Here is a 17,967-nt window from a genome sequence, read left to right as displayed (position 1 = left end):
GCATGACTGGTTTTAAAAATGCAATCTGATCCTCTTATCAGTCTTTAGACATAAATACTACATTAAAAGAGAATGAGATTAGGGATGAACTTTTTAATGGGTGTCAACAAACACTTAACAGATGTGGGGACTGGAGAGACAGTAAGACTGGTAGTAAGACTGGTACTGATTTAGGCCTGGACAGGGCTTTAAATCCATTTCTGGATAGCCTGGACAGGTCTCTGGATCTCTCTGGAAGGCCTATACAGGCCTCTGAATGCCTCTCTTAATGCCTCTCTGGAAGGCCTGGACACGCCTCTAAATCCATCACTGGATTCCTTTATGGAAGGACTTGACAAGACTTTGAATCATTCTCTTGAAGGCCCAGTTAGGCCTCTGAACTCCTTTCTGGAAGGACTGGACAGGTCTTAGGATGTCTCTCCCTCTCTGGAAGGCCTGGACAGCATTCTGGATTTCTTTCTAAATCCCGCTCTGGAAGGCCTGGACAGGTCTCTGAATCCATCTCTGGATTCCTTCATGGAAGGACTCATCAAGCCCTTGAATCCTTCTCTGGGAGGCTTGGGTAGGCCTCTGAACCCCTTTCTTGAAGGACTGGACAGATCTCTGAATGCCTGTCTGTAAGGCCTGAACAGGACTCTGTATGCCTCTCCAAATGCCTCTCTGGAAGGCCTAGACAAGCCTTTGAATCTTTCTCTGAATGCCTGTCTGGAAAGACAGGACAGGACTCTAAATGGTTCTCTGAATGTCTCTCTGAAGGGCCTAGACAGGCCTCTGAATGCCTCTCTAAATCCCTCTCTGGAAGGCTTGGGCAGGGCTCTAAATCTCTCTCTGGAAGGCCTGGACAGGGCTCTAAATCCCTCTCTGGAAGGCCTGGACAGGGCTCTGGATACCTCTCTAAATCCCTTTATGGGAGGCCTGGACAGGGCTCTGGATACCTCTCTAAATCCCTTTCTGGAAGGCCTGGACAGGGCTCCAGATCTCCCTCTGGAAGGCCTGGACAGGGCTCTAAATCCCTCTGTGGAAGGCCTGGACAGGGCTCTGGATACCTCTCTAAATCCCTTTCTGGGAGGCCTGGACAGGGCTCTGGATACCTCTCTAAATCCCTTTCTGGAAGGCCTGGACAGGGCTCCAGATCCCCAGATCCCCCTCTGGAAGGCCTGGACAGGGCTCTAAATCCCTCTGTGGAAGGCCTGGACAGGGCTCTGGATACCTCTCTAAATCCCCTTCTGAAAGTCTTGTGCAGGCCTCTAAAACCATCTCTGGATTCCTTTATGGAAAGACTCGACAAGCCTTTGAATCGTTCTCTGGAAGGCCTAGACAAGCCTCTGAATGCCTCTCTATAAGGACTGGACAGTCTTCTGTCAGTCAGGTTGGCCTCTCTTCTTCAGAACAGCAGTGGCGAAAGGTTTCAAATGTTACATTGTTCAAAAGCCTTGCAGGAAACAGCCCCCTGTTATCTGCACACATGCAAAATGCGACCAATTTAGTTGCTCCAGTTACTATGTATAGTGTAGTAATGAGTGCTGTCTTTGTTTTATTGTTACTTTGACTTCACGCGTGGACTTCCGTAAATGGGTTCTTACTTTTGGGCAGTTGGTTTACATGTGTACATCATGTTGAGGTTAATCAAATCTCCATGTTTAACAAGAACTTTAATTATGTCACGTGGAAATTACATCTATGTTATGTATACAACAAATATAAAGGTATTTTTGATTGGTATTATTGTCGGAATCCCATTTCTTATCTTGATCTACAATGTTTAGAACCCTTTTATGTATTGGTTGGTAATGGTTCTTTGAGTTCTCATGCTTCTCTACACAGCACCATGCCATTACTACATAACAGTTTACACTACTGAACCGTGGGTAGTGAATCAGGAATTCAGTGTAATGAGTTATGTTAATTAGGGTTTACATTATGTGATTGTACAGTCAGTACAGGTCAGTGGAGTTAATCATTCAGGGAAGCCAGTGAGCAGCTGATGGTTGGGTTGGGTCTTCAGTTGTCTCTTTATAACTCCTCAGGTGTAGATGTTTCAGTGCGTCTGGCTAACAGAGGCTCATCCTGGGACAGCTATGCTTCAGCTATCCCTCCTTTCTCTCATTTCCCTGAAAACTGAATGAACAAAGGAAAGTGGAACGGTACGCTTTGATTAACAAATGACCTCCACACAGCCAGTGTTCTGTGTGAGCTGTGTGGATGTGGCCGGTCTCTATCTCGCCCCCATGATTGCTGCCTCGCTCGCTATTTGCATCTCACCACTCATCTCAACTGCTCCACTTGTGTTGCATAGAAAGCTGTGTTTTGCATCTTTTATTGGCTTTGAGCAGCGTGAACTTCCTTTTGTTTTTATCTCTGGTTTGGTTTTTGTCTGGATTGTCCCGTTTGGTTCGTTCAATGTTACATATTTCCCTATGTTGAAGGAAAAAAACAATTTCATCGGCTTTACCCAACAGACCAAAGATTTTCATAGTGAACTGATATATAAGAGTCTGATATAACAACAGCAATGATCTTATAAAGCATCACAACTGATACTTGTATGATGTGCAGTGTTTTTTGTATCTCATATTCGTACATTTTATTAACTACTACTCAAATAACTCAGATAGTTAAATAGTTAAATATATAAATAATGTCCAAATGTTGGGCATTGATTCTGTTCTGACTCTTCAAATCTTACAACTTCTACCTTACAATTTCAGTGGTCTAAAAAAATGACATTAAGAAATTGCAGTTGAGGGAAACTTATGATGGGTATCGCTGGTTTGAATCCCAGTCATGCAGCTTGCCATCAGCATTAGCGAGATAAAACATACTTTGATATAAAGAACTTGCCAACTGTTAAGCTTGGTGGAGCCTACTTTGATACAACCCCCCTTAATCTCACATGGATTATGGATCTACATGTTTAACCCCTACTGGTGCCATCACCAGTCCTTTACTGGTGATGGCTGACAAGTCCTTTACTGACATCCATAATTGGGCTCACATTAACCAAAAGTCTGAGCTACAATGTCAATCACATCCTATAATTATTGGAAAGTTACTTATATATATCTCTTACTTTATGCTCCACTCTCTGAAATAAATGAAGAGATAAATAAAGAGATATCTGTAAAATTGTATTTTCAGCTGTCTTAAATTATTAATAAACGTACACTAATGCCTAGCACAATTACTCCAATGATATTTGTAGAGTAATTTGTTGGGGTTTAGTTTATAGAACAGTGTTGGGATCAGTCAAATCTTTGTATTAGAGTAATAAAAGCAAATACAAATCACAGCAAAAAGTTAATGTTATACGTGAGAGTGGCTCTCAGTTCATGCATGTACAGGTTAAGAATATTAGCTTGGATTAGGTTTTGATTGTGTGTTTTTTTTAATGTTTTTAGAAAGTCACTTTTGTAAAAAAAATATTTTTGAGTAATGGAACTTGCTGTGTAATTCATTTTATGTGTTAATTCTATTTTAGAATAGTGCCAGTAAAACGTTTTGACACACTTTTTTTATTATATATTTTGTTTTGTTTTTTCCTACATGTCCTAAATAAATATTCAAGTGATCCAGACTATGAAGGAACACAAGATATCACGTAGTAACTTAAAAGTGTTAAACAAATAAATACTCTTATCTGTGGAGCTTTTAATTTATAGTTTCTGAGGCTGGTAACCTTGATAAACTCATCCTGTGCAACAGAGTTAACTCTTGCTCTTCCTTTCCCTGGGTGGTCCTGATGAGTGCCAGTTCCATCAATATAACGTTTTTTGATGGTATATTCACTATTCACTGTATACCTGTAACTCTACCTCTTTACTACTTTACTTTAACTGATCTCAAACACTTTATTAAGAGACAAGAAACTCAAGTAATTAACTCTTGATGAGTTCAGCACAGCTGTTAACTGAAAGCCTGAATTCCGGGTGACTCTACATCATGAAACTGACTGAGAAAATCCAGCAGAGATGTTTAAAACTGTTTTTTATCCAAGCAAGAGGTGCTACTTTGAGGAATACTAAAATGTATTGTGTTTTAGTGCTTAAATATGGTTTCTAGCCACTCTTGGTTCAGAACAGTGAGGATGATGATCCATGGGATGGCTGTTGGAGGTGTGTCTATGTTGTGGCAGTTCCTAAATCTACCCCCCCCCCCCCCCCCCTTCCAAACCTGCCCTCTCTAACCACAGCCACCAAAACCACCAGAGCACAGTCACTTTCACTCAACAAGCCTCCAGCACTTCAGAGCAGCTTCAAACCTTCACTCTCCTGCAGCTCCTGGACGTCCCTGCGTCCCTGCGTCCCTGCGTCTGTCCAGCACTGAGAGAAGATCATCTCCAGACAGGTAAGCAGCAGCACCTGCAGTCCCCAGATCAGGAGATTAACAGGTGCACACCAGATGTCTTATCACAATCATTCAGCTTAATGATGCTATCGATACTGTGACTTTCTATAAACGCACCCTGATATTCCATTTATACGTTTTCTGAAGCAGAATGCACTTTAATACATCATTATATTTCATTTTTTGAGTATATATTTAGTATCATGTTAGTAGTGCTTTTAACAATAAACGTTGGGAAGCAGGTTTATGATAAATGCACCAATAGAAATGCTCTAAAATGACTTAGAGTACAATTTTATTACATTCACTTCCATCGAAAGTAAAAAAAAAAAAAGGTTATTTTCCTTCTCATCTAAAATTCCCATTATTTTTAAAGATTTTTTGAGGGAAGTTTAGTTCCTACCGGAAAGAGTTACAGTCTAAAGAATAAAGATAAACAAAAAATGCTTATTAAAGCAACAGTACAGTAAGTAAGTAAGACCATGTTTTCTTCTAAATGCATTTGTAAAGAGTGTAAAGAGACTTTTATAAGATTAAAGAACATCTATAAGTCAAAGTTTGTTCTAGAACTGTTCAAAGTTTGTTCTAGAACTGTTCGTCCAATCACAGATCCATTAAGTAACCTTTTATTAGTAAGAGTTTGAGTTAAGGCATGAAAAAATGGGGATATAACAATAGAATGTATAATAAAAAATAAAATAAGTATATGTATGTATACAGACTGTATATTACAGTATTATTGTTTTAATTGGTTAAAAAAAGATTGGTTTAAAAATATCTGAATATATTATGTTGTGATATATCTAATCTAAATATATATTTTTGATTTCTGAATTTCTGATCATAATTTTATAAAATGTCAGATTATTTACCGTTTTGATATATGCAATAATTAAATAATGTTTTAAAAGGTGACGATTATTTTTCTTTTCATGTATAATTTTGTATTTGGATATGTAAATATTTAATTTGTTGATACATCTGGTTGTTTTATATTTGAAAAGTCAGATAATTACATCATTTTATCACGATCCAATGAAAAACAAATCTCTCTATTTTTACCGTTTTTTAGTTTAATTTGAACACACAAACTGTCTCTTACATTGTGTCAAAATTTCTTAAAGAATGGACCAATAGAAATTCTCCAAAATTACCTAAAATAAACTAATTTTTCATTGGCTTCCATTGACTGTTAAGAAGGTTTTACTGTCTATCTCTCTACTGTAAAGTTGCTGTTTTGGAGATACATGCTTTTTTTATTGGGCAGCGACAATTTGATCGATTGTGTCTGAACATTTTGGATTTTGAAAACGTGATTTGTCTAATCATTGTATTTTTTGATGTGTTTTATAATTTTCATCGTTTAATATGTGATTACTGATTATTTTAGATTTGATATGATGAATCATTATATAGTTTGATATATCCAAAAATGGTCTGACCCTTTTATGATCGTTTATAATCGCTGTCCGATTATTTATATTAGGATAGGTCTAATCTTTATATCATTTGATGTGTTTTAACATTTTTTTATTGTTTAACATATCTAATTATTTTAGATTTGATATGTTGAATCATTATATTGTTTGATATGTTCAAACATTTAATATTTTAATAGGTCTGACCCTTTTATCGTTGGTTTTCTGATCATTTGTATTTGAATTATTGTAATATTTATATCAATTATTACTATTTTGATATGTTTAATCAATTTGTTATTATGTTTTTTTATTGTGACAATTATAATGTTTTATTATGAGACAGGTGATCACTTAGTATTTACATGTGTCTGATTTCCTTTCTTTTGATACTTCTGACAGTTCTATTTTTAGACGTGTGTGTTTATTGTGTGATATATTTGATGCACATCATCTGATAAGATCTGAGTCATTTCCCTCCTGAACTCTTCCTCCTGACTCTGCAGGTCTGAGGTCAGGGGGGTTTAGTGGAGATGGAGGCGTCTGTAGAGCAGTCCCGCTGGGTATCCCAGCCACTGATGCCCTCTGAGCTGGCGGTGGGGTACCCGTCTGACCCCGGGTATCTGTCCCAGGCCGACGAGGAGTCCACCTTTTCCAGCATGGAGGCGGAATACAGCCTGCCCTCCCTCTTCTCCACCCCCGTCCACAGCCGCAGCGCCCCCGCCTACAGACACAGCCCAGGTCTGCCTCCTGCACCCACACACACTCTATACACACACATACATTCACACACTCTACACACACTCTATCCAGTTATTCCTTTACATATATTATTTACGTTTATTTATTTCTTATTATAACTTCAGTATCAAGCAATCATAATATATAATTATTAGAATTATTAATTAATCTTAAATTAAATTATTTATGTATAAGTGTATGAATTATATAATTCTATTCTATATACATATAATTATATGTATATGCTTACAGTTGTATTTAATTGAATTGAGTCTCCACACTCTATACACACGCTACAAACACTACACATGCACACTACACATGCACACTACACACACACACACTACACATACACACTATACACACACACACACACACACTATACACACTCTCTATACACACACAATATACACACACACAGTATACACCTACACACACTCGACACACACACTTATAGGTTTATATAAATGATTTTTGTTTATTTATTTATCGTTATAACTTCAATATTAAGCAATCGTAAGACATCATTATTATGATTATTATATATTTATAATTAATTTATTTATATTATTATTATTATATTATTATATTTTTTATTTTTACTTTATACTGTTAGAAATGCATGGCTGGTGTGGCAGGAGGAGTTTTAATCAATTCATCAATCAATTCATCAATTAAAATCAGTGTTTTTAAATTCAATTCAATTCAATTTAGTTTAATGCTGAGTGAGCCCGGAGTGTAAATTCTATAAGTTCTATTTAGTTTAATTAATTTCAAATAATTGAAGCTTGTGCCAATTAAATTTAATTAGGTATAATTCAGTGCAGTTAAGTTCAGCTTAATTATTATTATTATTTTTTTTTACATAATTCAGGGTCAGTTTAATTTAATTTAGTTAAAACTAATTTAATTCTAATTCTAATATCTACTCTAATATTCTCTCTCTCTCTCTTTCTCTCTCTGTGTTTCAGTTCGGCAGGTGTACTCCTCTCCTTTTCTCAGTGGTCTGCCGTGGCTGGATGGTTCCGCTGGTCACTCGCTCTCTGCCCCGTACCCGTCACCCCCCGGCTCCTGGCACACCAGCGCCTTCACCAAGACCCCCGTCCACCCCCACAGCTCCTCCGCCTCCCCCCAGTACCCCACACCCGTCCCCCTGTCCTCGGTTAAAGTCCCCCGTCCCGAGCTGCCCTCGCCCGGCCCGGACTGTAAGGAGAACCCCAGGCTGCTGGAGGGGGTGAAGGGCGAGAGGGCCAGTCCTACAGGGGGTGCACTGGGTCTCGGGGGGCCTTACAGCTTCAATCATGCCACTGCGGGGGTGTACACACACACTCACACCCCCCCACAGACACACACACACTCCCTGAGTCACTACAGCTCGTACGGGACCCCGGGGCAGGACTTCAGCAGCGCTGCCTTCTACTCACCCTCATCCTTCTCCCCCAAACTACGCAACAAAATGAGGCTCTCTCCTACAGGTGACACACACACACACACACACACACGCTGAACTGTTTATTAACATGTTACTAAAATGTAACTAAACTGAACGAAACTAAAATGAATTTGCTTTTAAATTTGCAGTTTAAGTGAACTAAGATTAATGTAATTTAACTAAAATAAGAAATTTGATATTTAATTATATTGAAATAATTTAAATTGTGATTTAAGCTGAACTTAAATAAATTGATTTATTTTACATTATTCATAATATTAGGAACATCCCTGTATATACACAATATGATCTTTAAGCATTCAATTGTAATGTATGAATAAATTAACATTATTATAAAACAAATATCAAAATAATACAATTTATGTTGTATAATCAGTATAAAAATCAGTATCTTGTCCCAAATGCAAATGATGCTTAAATATTGTAAGGAAACATCCTGGTAAATTAAATATAAATATATAATTAATGAATAACAGTATTTGTATTATTTATTGGTGTCTTCAAAGGTCACTGTCAGTCTACTATCTATAATACCTGAGCTCCATTAACACTACTGATTCACGATAATAATGATATACATATATATTTTTGTAACAGAAGCGCGAGAGTGTGTGAACTGTGGAGCCACTGCGACCCCCCTGTGGAGACGGGACGGTACAGGACACTACCTGTGTAACGCCTGCGGACTGTACCACAAAATGAATGGACAGAATAGACCCCTCATCCGGCCAAAGAAGAGACTGGTACGACTCATCTGAATCTGAATCAGAGTTAAAAACAGGAACATTGTGCACTGATCCAGGATCCCAGTCAAAATAGTAACTGGATTTATGGTTAGAGGCAGATATTTAGAAAAAGATATTAGAATCAGAGTCAGAACCTGAGCCAGGGTTAGAGGCAGAGTCACTGTTAGAATCAGGATCCAAATCAGATTCAGAACCATTGCTAGAATCAGAACTCAAGTAAGCAGAAATAGAATCAGAGTCAGAATCAGAATCAGTATCAAAGTTTAAAAATCTGAAAATATCTGATAAAAACAATCAGAAGAAAAGCTGACCGAAAATCAGAATCAGAGTTTTATACAAGATATACAAAGATATAAATTTCACGAATACTAACATTATGGAAACGTTAAAAAAACTATTATTCCCAGAACTAAAAATTAAAACGCTGACACTAAGGACGTTGCAGAGACGTTACCAGAAATGTAAAGAAAAAATGTAAGAACATTCAGAAAATGTCAGTTCTGATACATCAGCTAACAGATGCCTTGTGCTGATCAACATCACCCTAGTAGTGATGAGGGTAAAGAGAGAATAAGCCCATTTGTGCTCTCTCGGTGCTCCGGCAGCTGGTGGCAAGCTGCATGACCAGGATTCGAACCAGGGATCTCCCAATCATGGTGGCAGCACTTTAGATTACTGGACTGATCAGTGTCCATTTAACTGTTTTAAATTATGTAGGTGGCCTTGTATATAAAAATGTTAAACATGCATAACTCAAAAATCACAAACTGTGAACCCTTTAGAACAGGCCTAGCTGAGGCAATGCAGTAGTCATACGCATATTAATCGCACTAAGTCCAATCATGCATCTCTTTCTTTCTCTTAATTATATTTATAATTTCTTTCTATCTCTCTCTCTTCATCTCTCTGTGCAGGTGGTCAGTAAACGGGCAGGTACTCAGTGTGCTAACTGCCAGACCAGCACCACCACGCTGTGGAGACGCAATGCTAACGGGGAGCCTGTGTGTAACGCCTGCGGCCTCTACTTCAAACTACACAACGTAAGAGCTCCTCATTTTACACTCTTCACTCTTACAGAACCGTGCAGAACAAGTCTGCCGTACAATATCTCTGGAGTTTTTAAGAAATCTGACCAAAAAAAGCTGACCAAAAAAAGGTCACACACTGCCCTTAGCTTTGATGTTTCCATAAACAGTGCAATCACTGTGGCATTGTTTCAATAAGCTTCTGCAATGTCACAAGATTTATTTCAACTCAGTATTGCTGGATTCATTTTTCACCAAGATCTTGCAGCAGCATTGATGATGATAGAGTCTGACCACTGCTCAAAGCAGCACTTTTCCATCCAGCACATCCCAAAGATTCTCAATGAGATTCTGGACTCTGGACTCTGCGGTGAACTCTCTCTCAATCCATGTGTGAAAATGATAAAGTAATGCTTCCTGAATCCTGAACTTTTTAACAAATCCAGCACCATAAATCCTGGCATTCTCATCTTGGAATATGGCCGTGCCATCAGGGAAGAAAAACTCCACTGATAATCAGGAATAACCTGGTCTATATGCAGCATCAACCCCACATCATTAACTTAATTACATCCAGGTGGAGACTTTTTTTTATTAGCCCGGCAGTGTATTATGACACTTATCTAGAGCTCTTACTTGTGAATCATGTAACACAGGTTGGAGAGGTCTGTTGCACTGGTGTAGTGTGGGGCATTTGCCCAGCTAGGGAAATAAACTCCAGTCTGACACAAGGAAGGTGGTGTTGTTACCCACTACAGTACAGCGATAGACTGGACACTTGGTGCAAGTGTAGTTGATGGATGGATAGACACAAATTCAGGTAAAGTCAGGTAAAGAGATAGGGGCAAAAAAAACACTGATGTAAAAAAAAACACTCTAGAACTGGCTGAAGGGAAGTGATTCTTAAAAAAAAAAAAACTTTAATAAAGAGATCATCAGGGTAAATGTAGGGCAGCCAATTGGGCTCTTTGACTCTTTTTGTCACTCTAAATGGCACCTTACCAATCATTTTTCAACTGTAGTAGCAGAAAAGGATGCATTTGCCCTCCCTGCCCTCCCCCGTACTGGCCTGTTGTGTAATTATGGGTTTTCTCTCCTCAATTCCATCCCAATTTACCCCCTGCTCTCTCTCTTTCTTCCCTCCAGGTGAACAGACCCCTCACTATGAAGAAAGAAGGGATCCAGACACGGAACCGTAAGGTGTCGGGTAAGAGCAGAAAGGCCCGTAGGGTTGCCGGAGTGGAGCTCGACCCGTTCTCCGAGTCCATTATGAAAGGCTCCGTCTCTGAGCAGCCCACAATGGATTCCTTCAACCTGGGAGCTGGATCTTTGGTGCCCTACAGCCATGCAGCCCATGCCATGGGCCCTTCCCAGGCACTTCACACCCCCACACACCTGCCCTACTCCTACCACCCCGCCGCTGCCATCCTGTCCAGCATGGGCTGACACTCCTCTCTCACCTCGTGACCTGAGCGAGCTGGTGACCTAAACGTGAACTGTGCAGGATATGATACTGCTGTTTCAGATACTGTAGAGGACGAAGCTGTCTGTCTTAACTGTGAAAGAAAAATGGGTTTTATTGTTTTTGTAAATGTTTTTTTGTATCATATCTGTTAGTGTCAGAAGGGCAATGTGAAGGAATATTGTTTTTCTTTTGTTTTTTTAAGTTTTACATTGTATAAATATCTATACTTGACGGAAACACTGTTTTTAGTCATATACTTTATGATTGTTGTTAAATAGCAGAAGCTCATTCTTCTTATTGAATTACACTGAAAATAAGAAAAATAAACTGAATAATAATGTGTGTGTATTTAGTGTATTTAGGGATGTCACTTGTTTTTTTGTAGATATCCAAATACTTGTTTATTACATTTTCTTTTTCTCTTTTTCTCTTTTTCACCTTTTCTATGACTACCTCCTCACTCTATACCTGTGACACAAGAAGAGAAGGCATTTTATAATTCAAATCAGGTTAACCAACCATGCACTTGGCACAGACATTTCAATAAAATGACATTTCAGAACATGACCACAGTTCCAGTGCTTTTCTGCCGTTGTGGTTGAGCTCTGTCTGTGTGGCTGTATTGTCAGAACCAGAGCTCTAATTACTCAGACTGTAGGTCGGTAGGAGTGCGTATGCAAATCTATCGCTTTCCATAGAGCGGAGGAGTGTGACAGAGGCCCGGCCGGAGCGATACGCCTCATGGGATTCAAATCTGTGGCTTTATGGAAACAGTAAAAGTTTCAAACGAAGCGCGTCAGATCTCATCCCCTGCCAGACTGTCATTATGCTTCACGAACACTACATAACAGTTCAGTTTATTATACTGTATCAACATGCTGGATGTGATGATGAGGGTATGCAGTGTTTCCAGTCTTAAATCACTGTTAATAGACTTATATCTGTTATATCTTTCAGTGGTGGTGAGTTTAAGAATGGAAATGAGTTTGTGACATCACTGACATCAATTTACTGTGACTCGTACAATCAAAAACACTTTATCACACTGTAATGGAAACCTATAGAGCACCATATCACACTTAATCCATTGGATGGGGCACTTCTGCATTAGAGAAGCACCTTACTGGACACTTAATCATGTTGTTTTTTTAACCTGTAATATAATACTATTAAGCACCACAGCTAACCTTCTTTACTGGAAACAGGCACTCTAGTAGGTTTAACATAGAAGGAAACTTTTTTCTACTGGCAGGGTACCCATAGATTGGCACCAATTAATCATTATTTAATAATTTAATTGATTGCAAGAAGGGGAACCCTAGAGGGCACTCGATCACTTGTTTGTCCAAAAAGAAATACAACCAATAGGACACTTTGTCTCTATTTTGCCTCACTTGAAACATTATGGGAGGCAGCTGCATCAATAAATCTATAAATACATAAAAAGAAATATAGAATAAATAAATAAAACATATATTAAACATGAATTAAGATCCTTCATTACAATTTTAAAGTCTTAATCATATATAGTCTAAATCATATATTATTTTTGTCCACTTTCACATTAAAAGTCATTAAAAGTGGTCTATTTTCTGCTTTTAAAGAATGGATATTTTTTTTTCTATTTGAAAAAACTCCTGTATAATATCAATCTATTGACTTACTTTATTAGATCAATTTTGGTGGATCAATTTTCTTCTTGATGGCTATTTATATGGTTTGTGATAAATATCGTCGATGTCCAATGAAAAACAATATCTCCATTTTTGTCGATTTTTAATTTACTAAATAATTTGAACAGACAAACTTTCCCTTACACTGTGCCAAAAAATTACTGATGAGCGAACCAATAGAAATAGTTAAAAAAGACCTGAAATAAACTCTTTTTACTTTGACTTCCACTGAAACTTTAAAAGGTTTTTTTCTCTTGCTGTTGCTGTTGCTGTTTTGGAGATCCTTGGTTTTCATTGGACAGCGACAATACGGCATCTTCCTTCAACAGGAATGTTTAACATTCCTAAAATATACTTCTCCTGCCAGGTAACATTTAACACAGCCCTTCATTCAGTGTAAAAGGATGCTGTGACAAAATTTGTATGATTTTTGTGGCAGCTCTAACAAATATGTGAATGTTGACAGATTGTTTAAAGCATGATTGTGGGAGAATTTAGGTCTTAGTAATTAATGTCTGTACTACTATAAGTATTAGTTTAGTACTACCTACTGAGTAATTGCTCAGTACTTCCTGATATGTATTAAGAGGGATTTAGGTGTTAACGGAGAACTCCAGTGTAAAATAGACTTTTGGTGGCGCCGGCTGCTGTGCTATGTTGGGTCTATATATATATATGTCTATGGCCATGATCAGTACAGTGATAGTGGTGCTCGGAGCTGAACCTAGCATTATAGGATGTTAACAGTGGTTTTTAATAAGCTTCTTGTAACCTTTTTAAGTTATTAACACCTCGTTTTAAATGTCAGGGCTCTCTGGATTCTAGCAAGGAGGTGTGGAGCTACTTTGAGCTGGATAACGGTGGAAAAAACGATTTATCGGGGCAAATTATGCTCTGTTTCACTCAGTCTAAAGAGTGTTTGGATAAACTGTTAAAGTTTCTGGATCTCAAAACGCTGTGGGAGAATGAAGGTGGGCTATTCATTAAAGGTAATTACATTTTATTATGTTTTACTACAACAAAAGTCCATTTTACACCGGAGTTCTCCTTTAATGCAGCACTTCTTTTTAGTTTCTGCTTAGTTCCTGCACAGCTACTTATTAACTGTGGAACAGCATTATAAAGTGTTTGTTTTTATTCATTAGTTGTATTGTAAGTGTGAGAATTTTTGATATGCTGTAGCATCCAGTCAGACCATATCCCTGACAGTTTGTTTGGTTTGCATATCATTATTTTTTTCCGGGTGGGATGAATAAATTCCATTCAATTTACATACAGAAACAGGCCTCCGCTGTCTGCACTCTCTGTGCCTCAGCCTGACTCTACCACTGATTCACAAACACGCACTACCGTACAATACAGTTCTAATAAAATAAAGGTGATTATCCAGTTAATCTGAGCTCTCCAATACCATCACCTCAGCACCAGATCATCATCAGATCAGCTTCTTCATCATTCCAGAGGCCACAGTATGTGACATAGTTAAGCATCAATAGAATTGATACTATCAGCAAACAAGACTCTGCATGTACATCCAGTTTATTTTCTTTTGTTTTTAGAATTTGGGACAGATGTGCAAAAAGGTGTGCAAAATGTTCAATCTCCCACTACAAAATAAAACCAAATAACCTTCACATAATCCATTATCATCTTACATTAAAATAAACAGTTATAGTAGCACATAAGGGAGTCTAATGAATAAATACTGGGAATTCTTGATATTTTAATGCACCTAAGTCTATGTTTTAACTATTTTTTTATTTTAATTTTAGTTAATAGCTACTAGGTTATTTTTTTAGCTAGCCAGCTATGCAGAACCAAATCTGAACCGAAGGCTAGCTTAATATAATTTACATTTCTAAGAAGGTTATATTTCTAGACATACTGTAGGCTATGGGTTAAATTCATATAGAAGTATAGAAGTTGGCCTTAAAGGGTTTAAGGAGTTAGTTCACATGAACACATGGAAAAAAGACAGATGACATGTGATGAACGTGTGAACTTTTAGATGTGCATTAATGTGGATAAAAAAAAGATAAAAGAAATGATAGAAATGAAAGAAAATATAGGATTAGCCCCCTTTAAATATGAATACAGAATATGCAAACACCTATTGCCTTTTTTTTACATTTCTTTAAGAAAAAAACAGTCCATAACATAACTATATCAAGTGTGTGTGTGTGTGTGTGTGTGTTGTGGTATTATATTGAACAAGGCCCAAAATTTCAGACATACAAAATATCAATATTTATTTTCAACCCCTTAGGCCCTATGTTGTAGCTCATAGTTTTGTAGTTTAGTTTTTACCTCTCATAACTAGCTATACCACAGTCATACTTAGGGTAAGTTTAATAGCCCCTACAATAGAACCCTGTGGGATTCAATAAAACATGCAAAACCATTTCTTCTTCTTAACTGAATGATAATCCTAGAATACAGAATCTTCAAAGACTAAATGCACATTTTCAAATATTTCTTTGGCTAAATCAAGTCTATAACATATGCTCTATGTGTGTTTTTAGTGTTGAGTTAAATGAGGTCCAAAGCTTCATTAGGAAAACACCAGAGAAGACTGCAAATGTTCTGGAAATGTTGTCCCAGATTCCAGAAATTCGAAATTCTTCTGTATATTTTGGGGAATACAGATTTAAATATACAGATAGAGCACATATGACAATTCACAGTCTATTTGTAGCTTAATTTAACATTTCAGCTCCTCCTCAATGGGCATTCGCTCTGTTCGCTCCTCTGGTCATCTCTTCCAGGTGTGCACGATGCCTCTCCATGGGTCCACATGGCCCAAAATGGCGCAATGGCCATGATGGCAAGGTGGCAGCCTCTGCAGCCTCATGTCAATTCTCTCTCTCTCTCTGTGTGACACCTACACAGTCTCTTTTTCCTCATTTCTCCTTCTCTGCCCCCCTCCATCTGTTTCACTCTTTCAGTGTTGACCACACAGCTCATCTCCTTGGGCCTCTGCTGGAACCCCATTGTGCAACGCAGGCAGCTTTTTGGTTTTCCGGAGTCTCTGAAAAAAACATGTAGAAGGGAAGGAGAGATGCTGCAGTGATGGCATGGGCCCCTGATGGCTCGTTTTTTCAAGGTGCCAAGAAAAGTCACATCTCTCTCTGGTTTCTGTTGCTGGCTTCCTCCGTTCGGGGTGAACCGGGTTTATCTGGGTGGCCAAACAAGCGGGAAATGGAGCAGAATGACACATGGAGATTAGCAACCACAGGCCAGGACCAGCCAACACATGGGCACAACCGTTAGAGCTCGCTCGCCCCGCCATCTACGCCTGTCATATAGACACACACACACACACACACACACACACATACACACACACTCGCTCACTCACTCGCTCAGTCATTCACTCACTCTATCCAAGAGACTCTTTCAGATCACACATACATGTATACTCAACCACATACACACATACAGAGAAGAAGCTGTAGCAGAGTGGACTGGCTTTGTGGCCTTTGCGCCTTGACCTTTTGACCTTGCAGCACATATTGGCCTGTAGTCGAAATAATCTTTCAAAAAAAATGAAGAAAAGAATATGTTTGATCAGATTCACACTGTGGACAAGCTGAAATTAAACAAACTTAAATTCAACTTAAAAGTCAAATTGAAAAGTTGAACACTTTTTAAAGCTTATTAAGTTCACAGTTCAGTCTGCCAGCCCAAATCAGATTTTTGGCATATCTACTGTATATTGTATCCAGAATGGTTTGTGATAGTTTGAACAGCCGGAATCCACATGAAATATGATTTTTTTATTTGTGAATTGGATTCAAACCACATTTGGAGATTGCTTCAAATGTGATACAAATATATGTACAGATCTGTCACAGTCTGGACACTCTGGATGCTGAATCCAGAATGAGGGAAGTGTGGGGGCACAAGAAGAGCTCTAAAGATTAGTTACTGATACCTGTTATTAATGCTTAACTCATTTAAGTAAATTAGTTTATTTAATTTACAGTTCAGGCTGTGTTTACACTGCAAGCTCAAATCTGGATTGCATATCTAGATTGTATCCAGATTAGTTTATAAAAGTCTGGACAGCCAGAAAAAACCCATACAGGAAAGGTTGTATCAGAGCACAGTTAGAAGACCTGAATAAGAAAACCCTAATTTCTGAGATGGGTGTCTGGATTAAGCAGTTCCAAAAGGTACAGTACAGTGGTATAAGCTTAGGCCAGGCTTATATATTCAACACTTTACTAATGATAAGGCCACAGTGCAGTGAACACACTGATAAACACTGCTTTACAGTGTTTCTGGTTAGTGTGATAGAGGTCAGGGCAGGAGGTCAGGGCACCACAGAAAAGAAAAAAAACTATTTGCAAGAGAGCATGTACTTTCTACTAAGATCTTAGCATGATTTATTGTAATATATTTATTTAACACACAACATAGTCTACAGAGAGTATATTATATTATGGCTACACTTCCTTAAGGCTGTAAGTAACAGATGCACGTGTGTGTGTGTGTGTGTGTGTACGGAGAGTGCCGGGAGGAGGGGGTGCAGTGGGCTGCAGTCTTCCCAATCCCATCGTGCACTTCTCACCCACTTTCTGCTACTTGTCTGCTAGACCTCAGTTTATAACGGTAAATGCTGTTCTGAATCATGTAATTGCTATGCTATTGTTGACTGATATGCCTTGCTGTTGTTGTGGCTGTTTACATTGTTAAGTGAAAATTGTCACTTACCTACCATGAGACTGGTTCTGAGCCATTTTAGGCACCTTCTGGTAAATTTCACTGTTCACTGGTATTTGGGTTCTTCCACAGAACGCTTCTCAGTGCTGTATAAGTGAGTCTTCTGCTCTGGTCCTGGAGGGCTGGTGTAAAGGATGTAAATGTCAGGGCTCTCTGGACTCTACCGATAAGTTGTGGAGCTACTTTGAGCTTGGATAATGGTGTAAAAAGCGATTTATCTGCAGGGGCAAAATATGCCCCGTTAAAACCTATTCTAACCTGTTTGGCCAAATTGCATTGAAATACTGGTTCTCAGAAAGCTGTGGTTGAACGGAGGTGGGCTATTCAACTAAAGTTATTACTTTTTATCATGTTCATGTTTTACTACACCCAAAGTC

At 38.4% G+C, this 17,967-nt stretch overlaps 1 protein-coding gene across 1 annotated transcript; it reads left to right on the top strand.

Moving 5' to 3' along the window:
- The first annotated feature begins 4,192 nt into the window (after positions 1 to 4,192).
- On the top strand, positions 4,193 to 11,754 carry gata1b (GATA binding protein 1b). Its single transcript, XM_007245839.3, has 6 exons — positions 4,193 to 4,344; positions 6,269 to 6,503; positions 7,475 to 7,978; positions 8,554 to 8,699; positions 9,617 to 9,742; positions 10,874 to 11,754. Exons 2-6 carry the CDS (start codon positions 6,296 to 6,298, stop codon positions 11,171 to 11,173), a joined length of 1,284 nt encoding a protein of 427 aa, XP_007245901.1. The 5' UTR covers positions 4,193 to 4,344; positions 6,269 to 6,295; the 3' UTR covers positions 11,174 to 11,754.
- The last annotated feature ends 6,213 nt before the right edge of the window (positions 11,755 to 17,967 follow it).

This window comes from Astyanax mexicanus, chromosome 12, assembly GCF_023375975.1.
Source record: "Astyanax mexicanus isolate ESR-SI-001 chromosome 12, AstMex3_surface, whole genome shotgun sequence".
NCBI classification, from domain to species: Eukaryota; Metazoa; Chordata; class Actinopteri; order Characiformes; family Acestrorhamphidae; genus Astyanax; species Astyanax mexicanus.
This window is presented reverse-complemented; position numbering and strand designations above follow the sequence as displayed.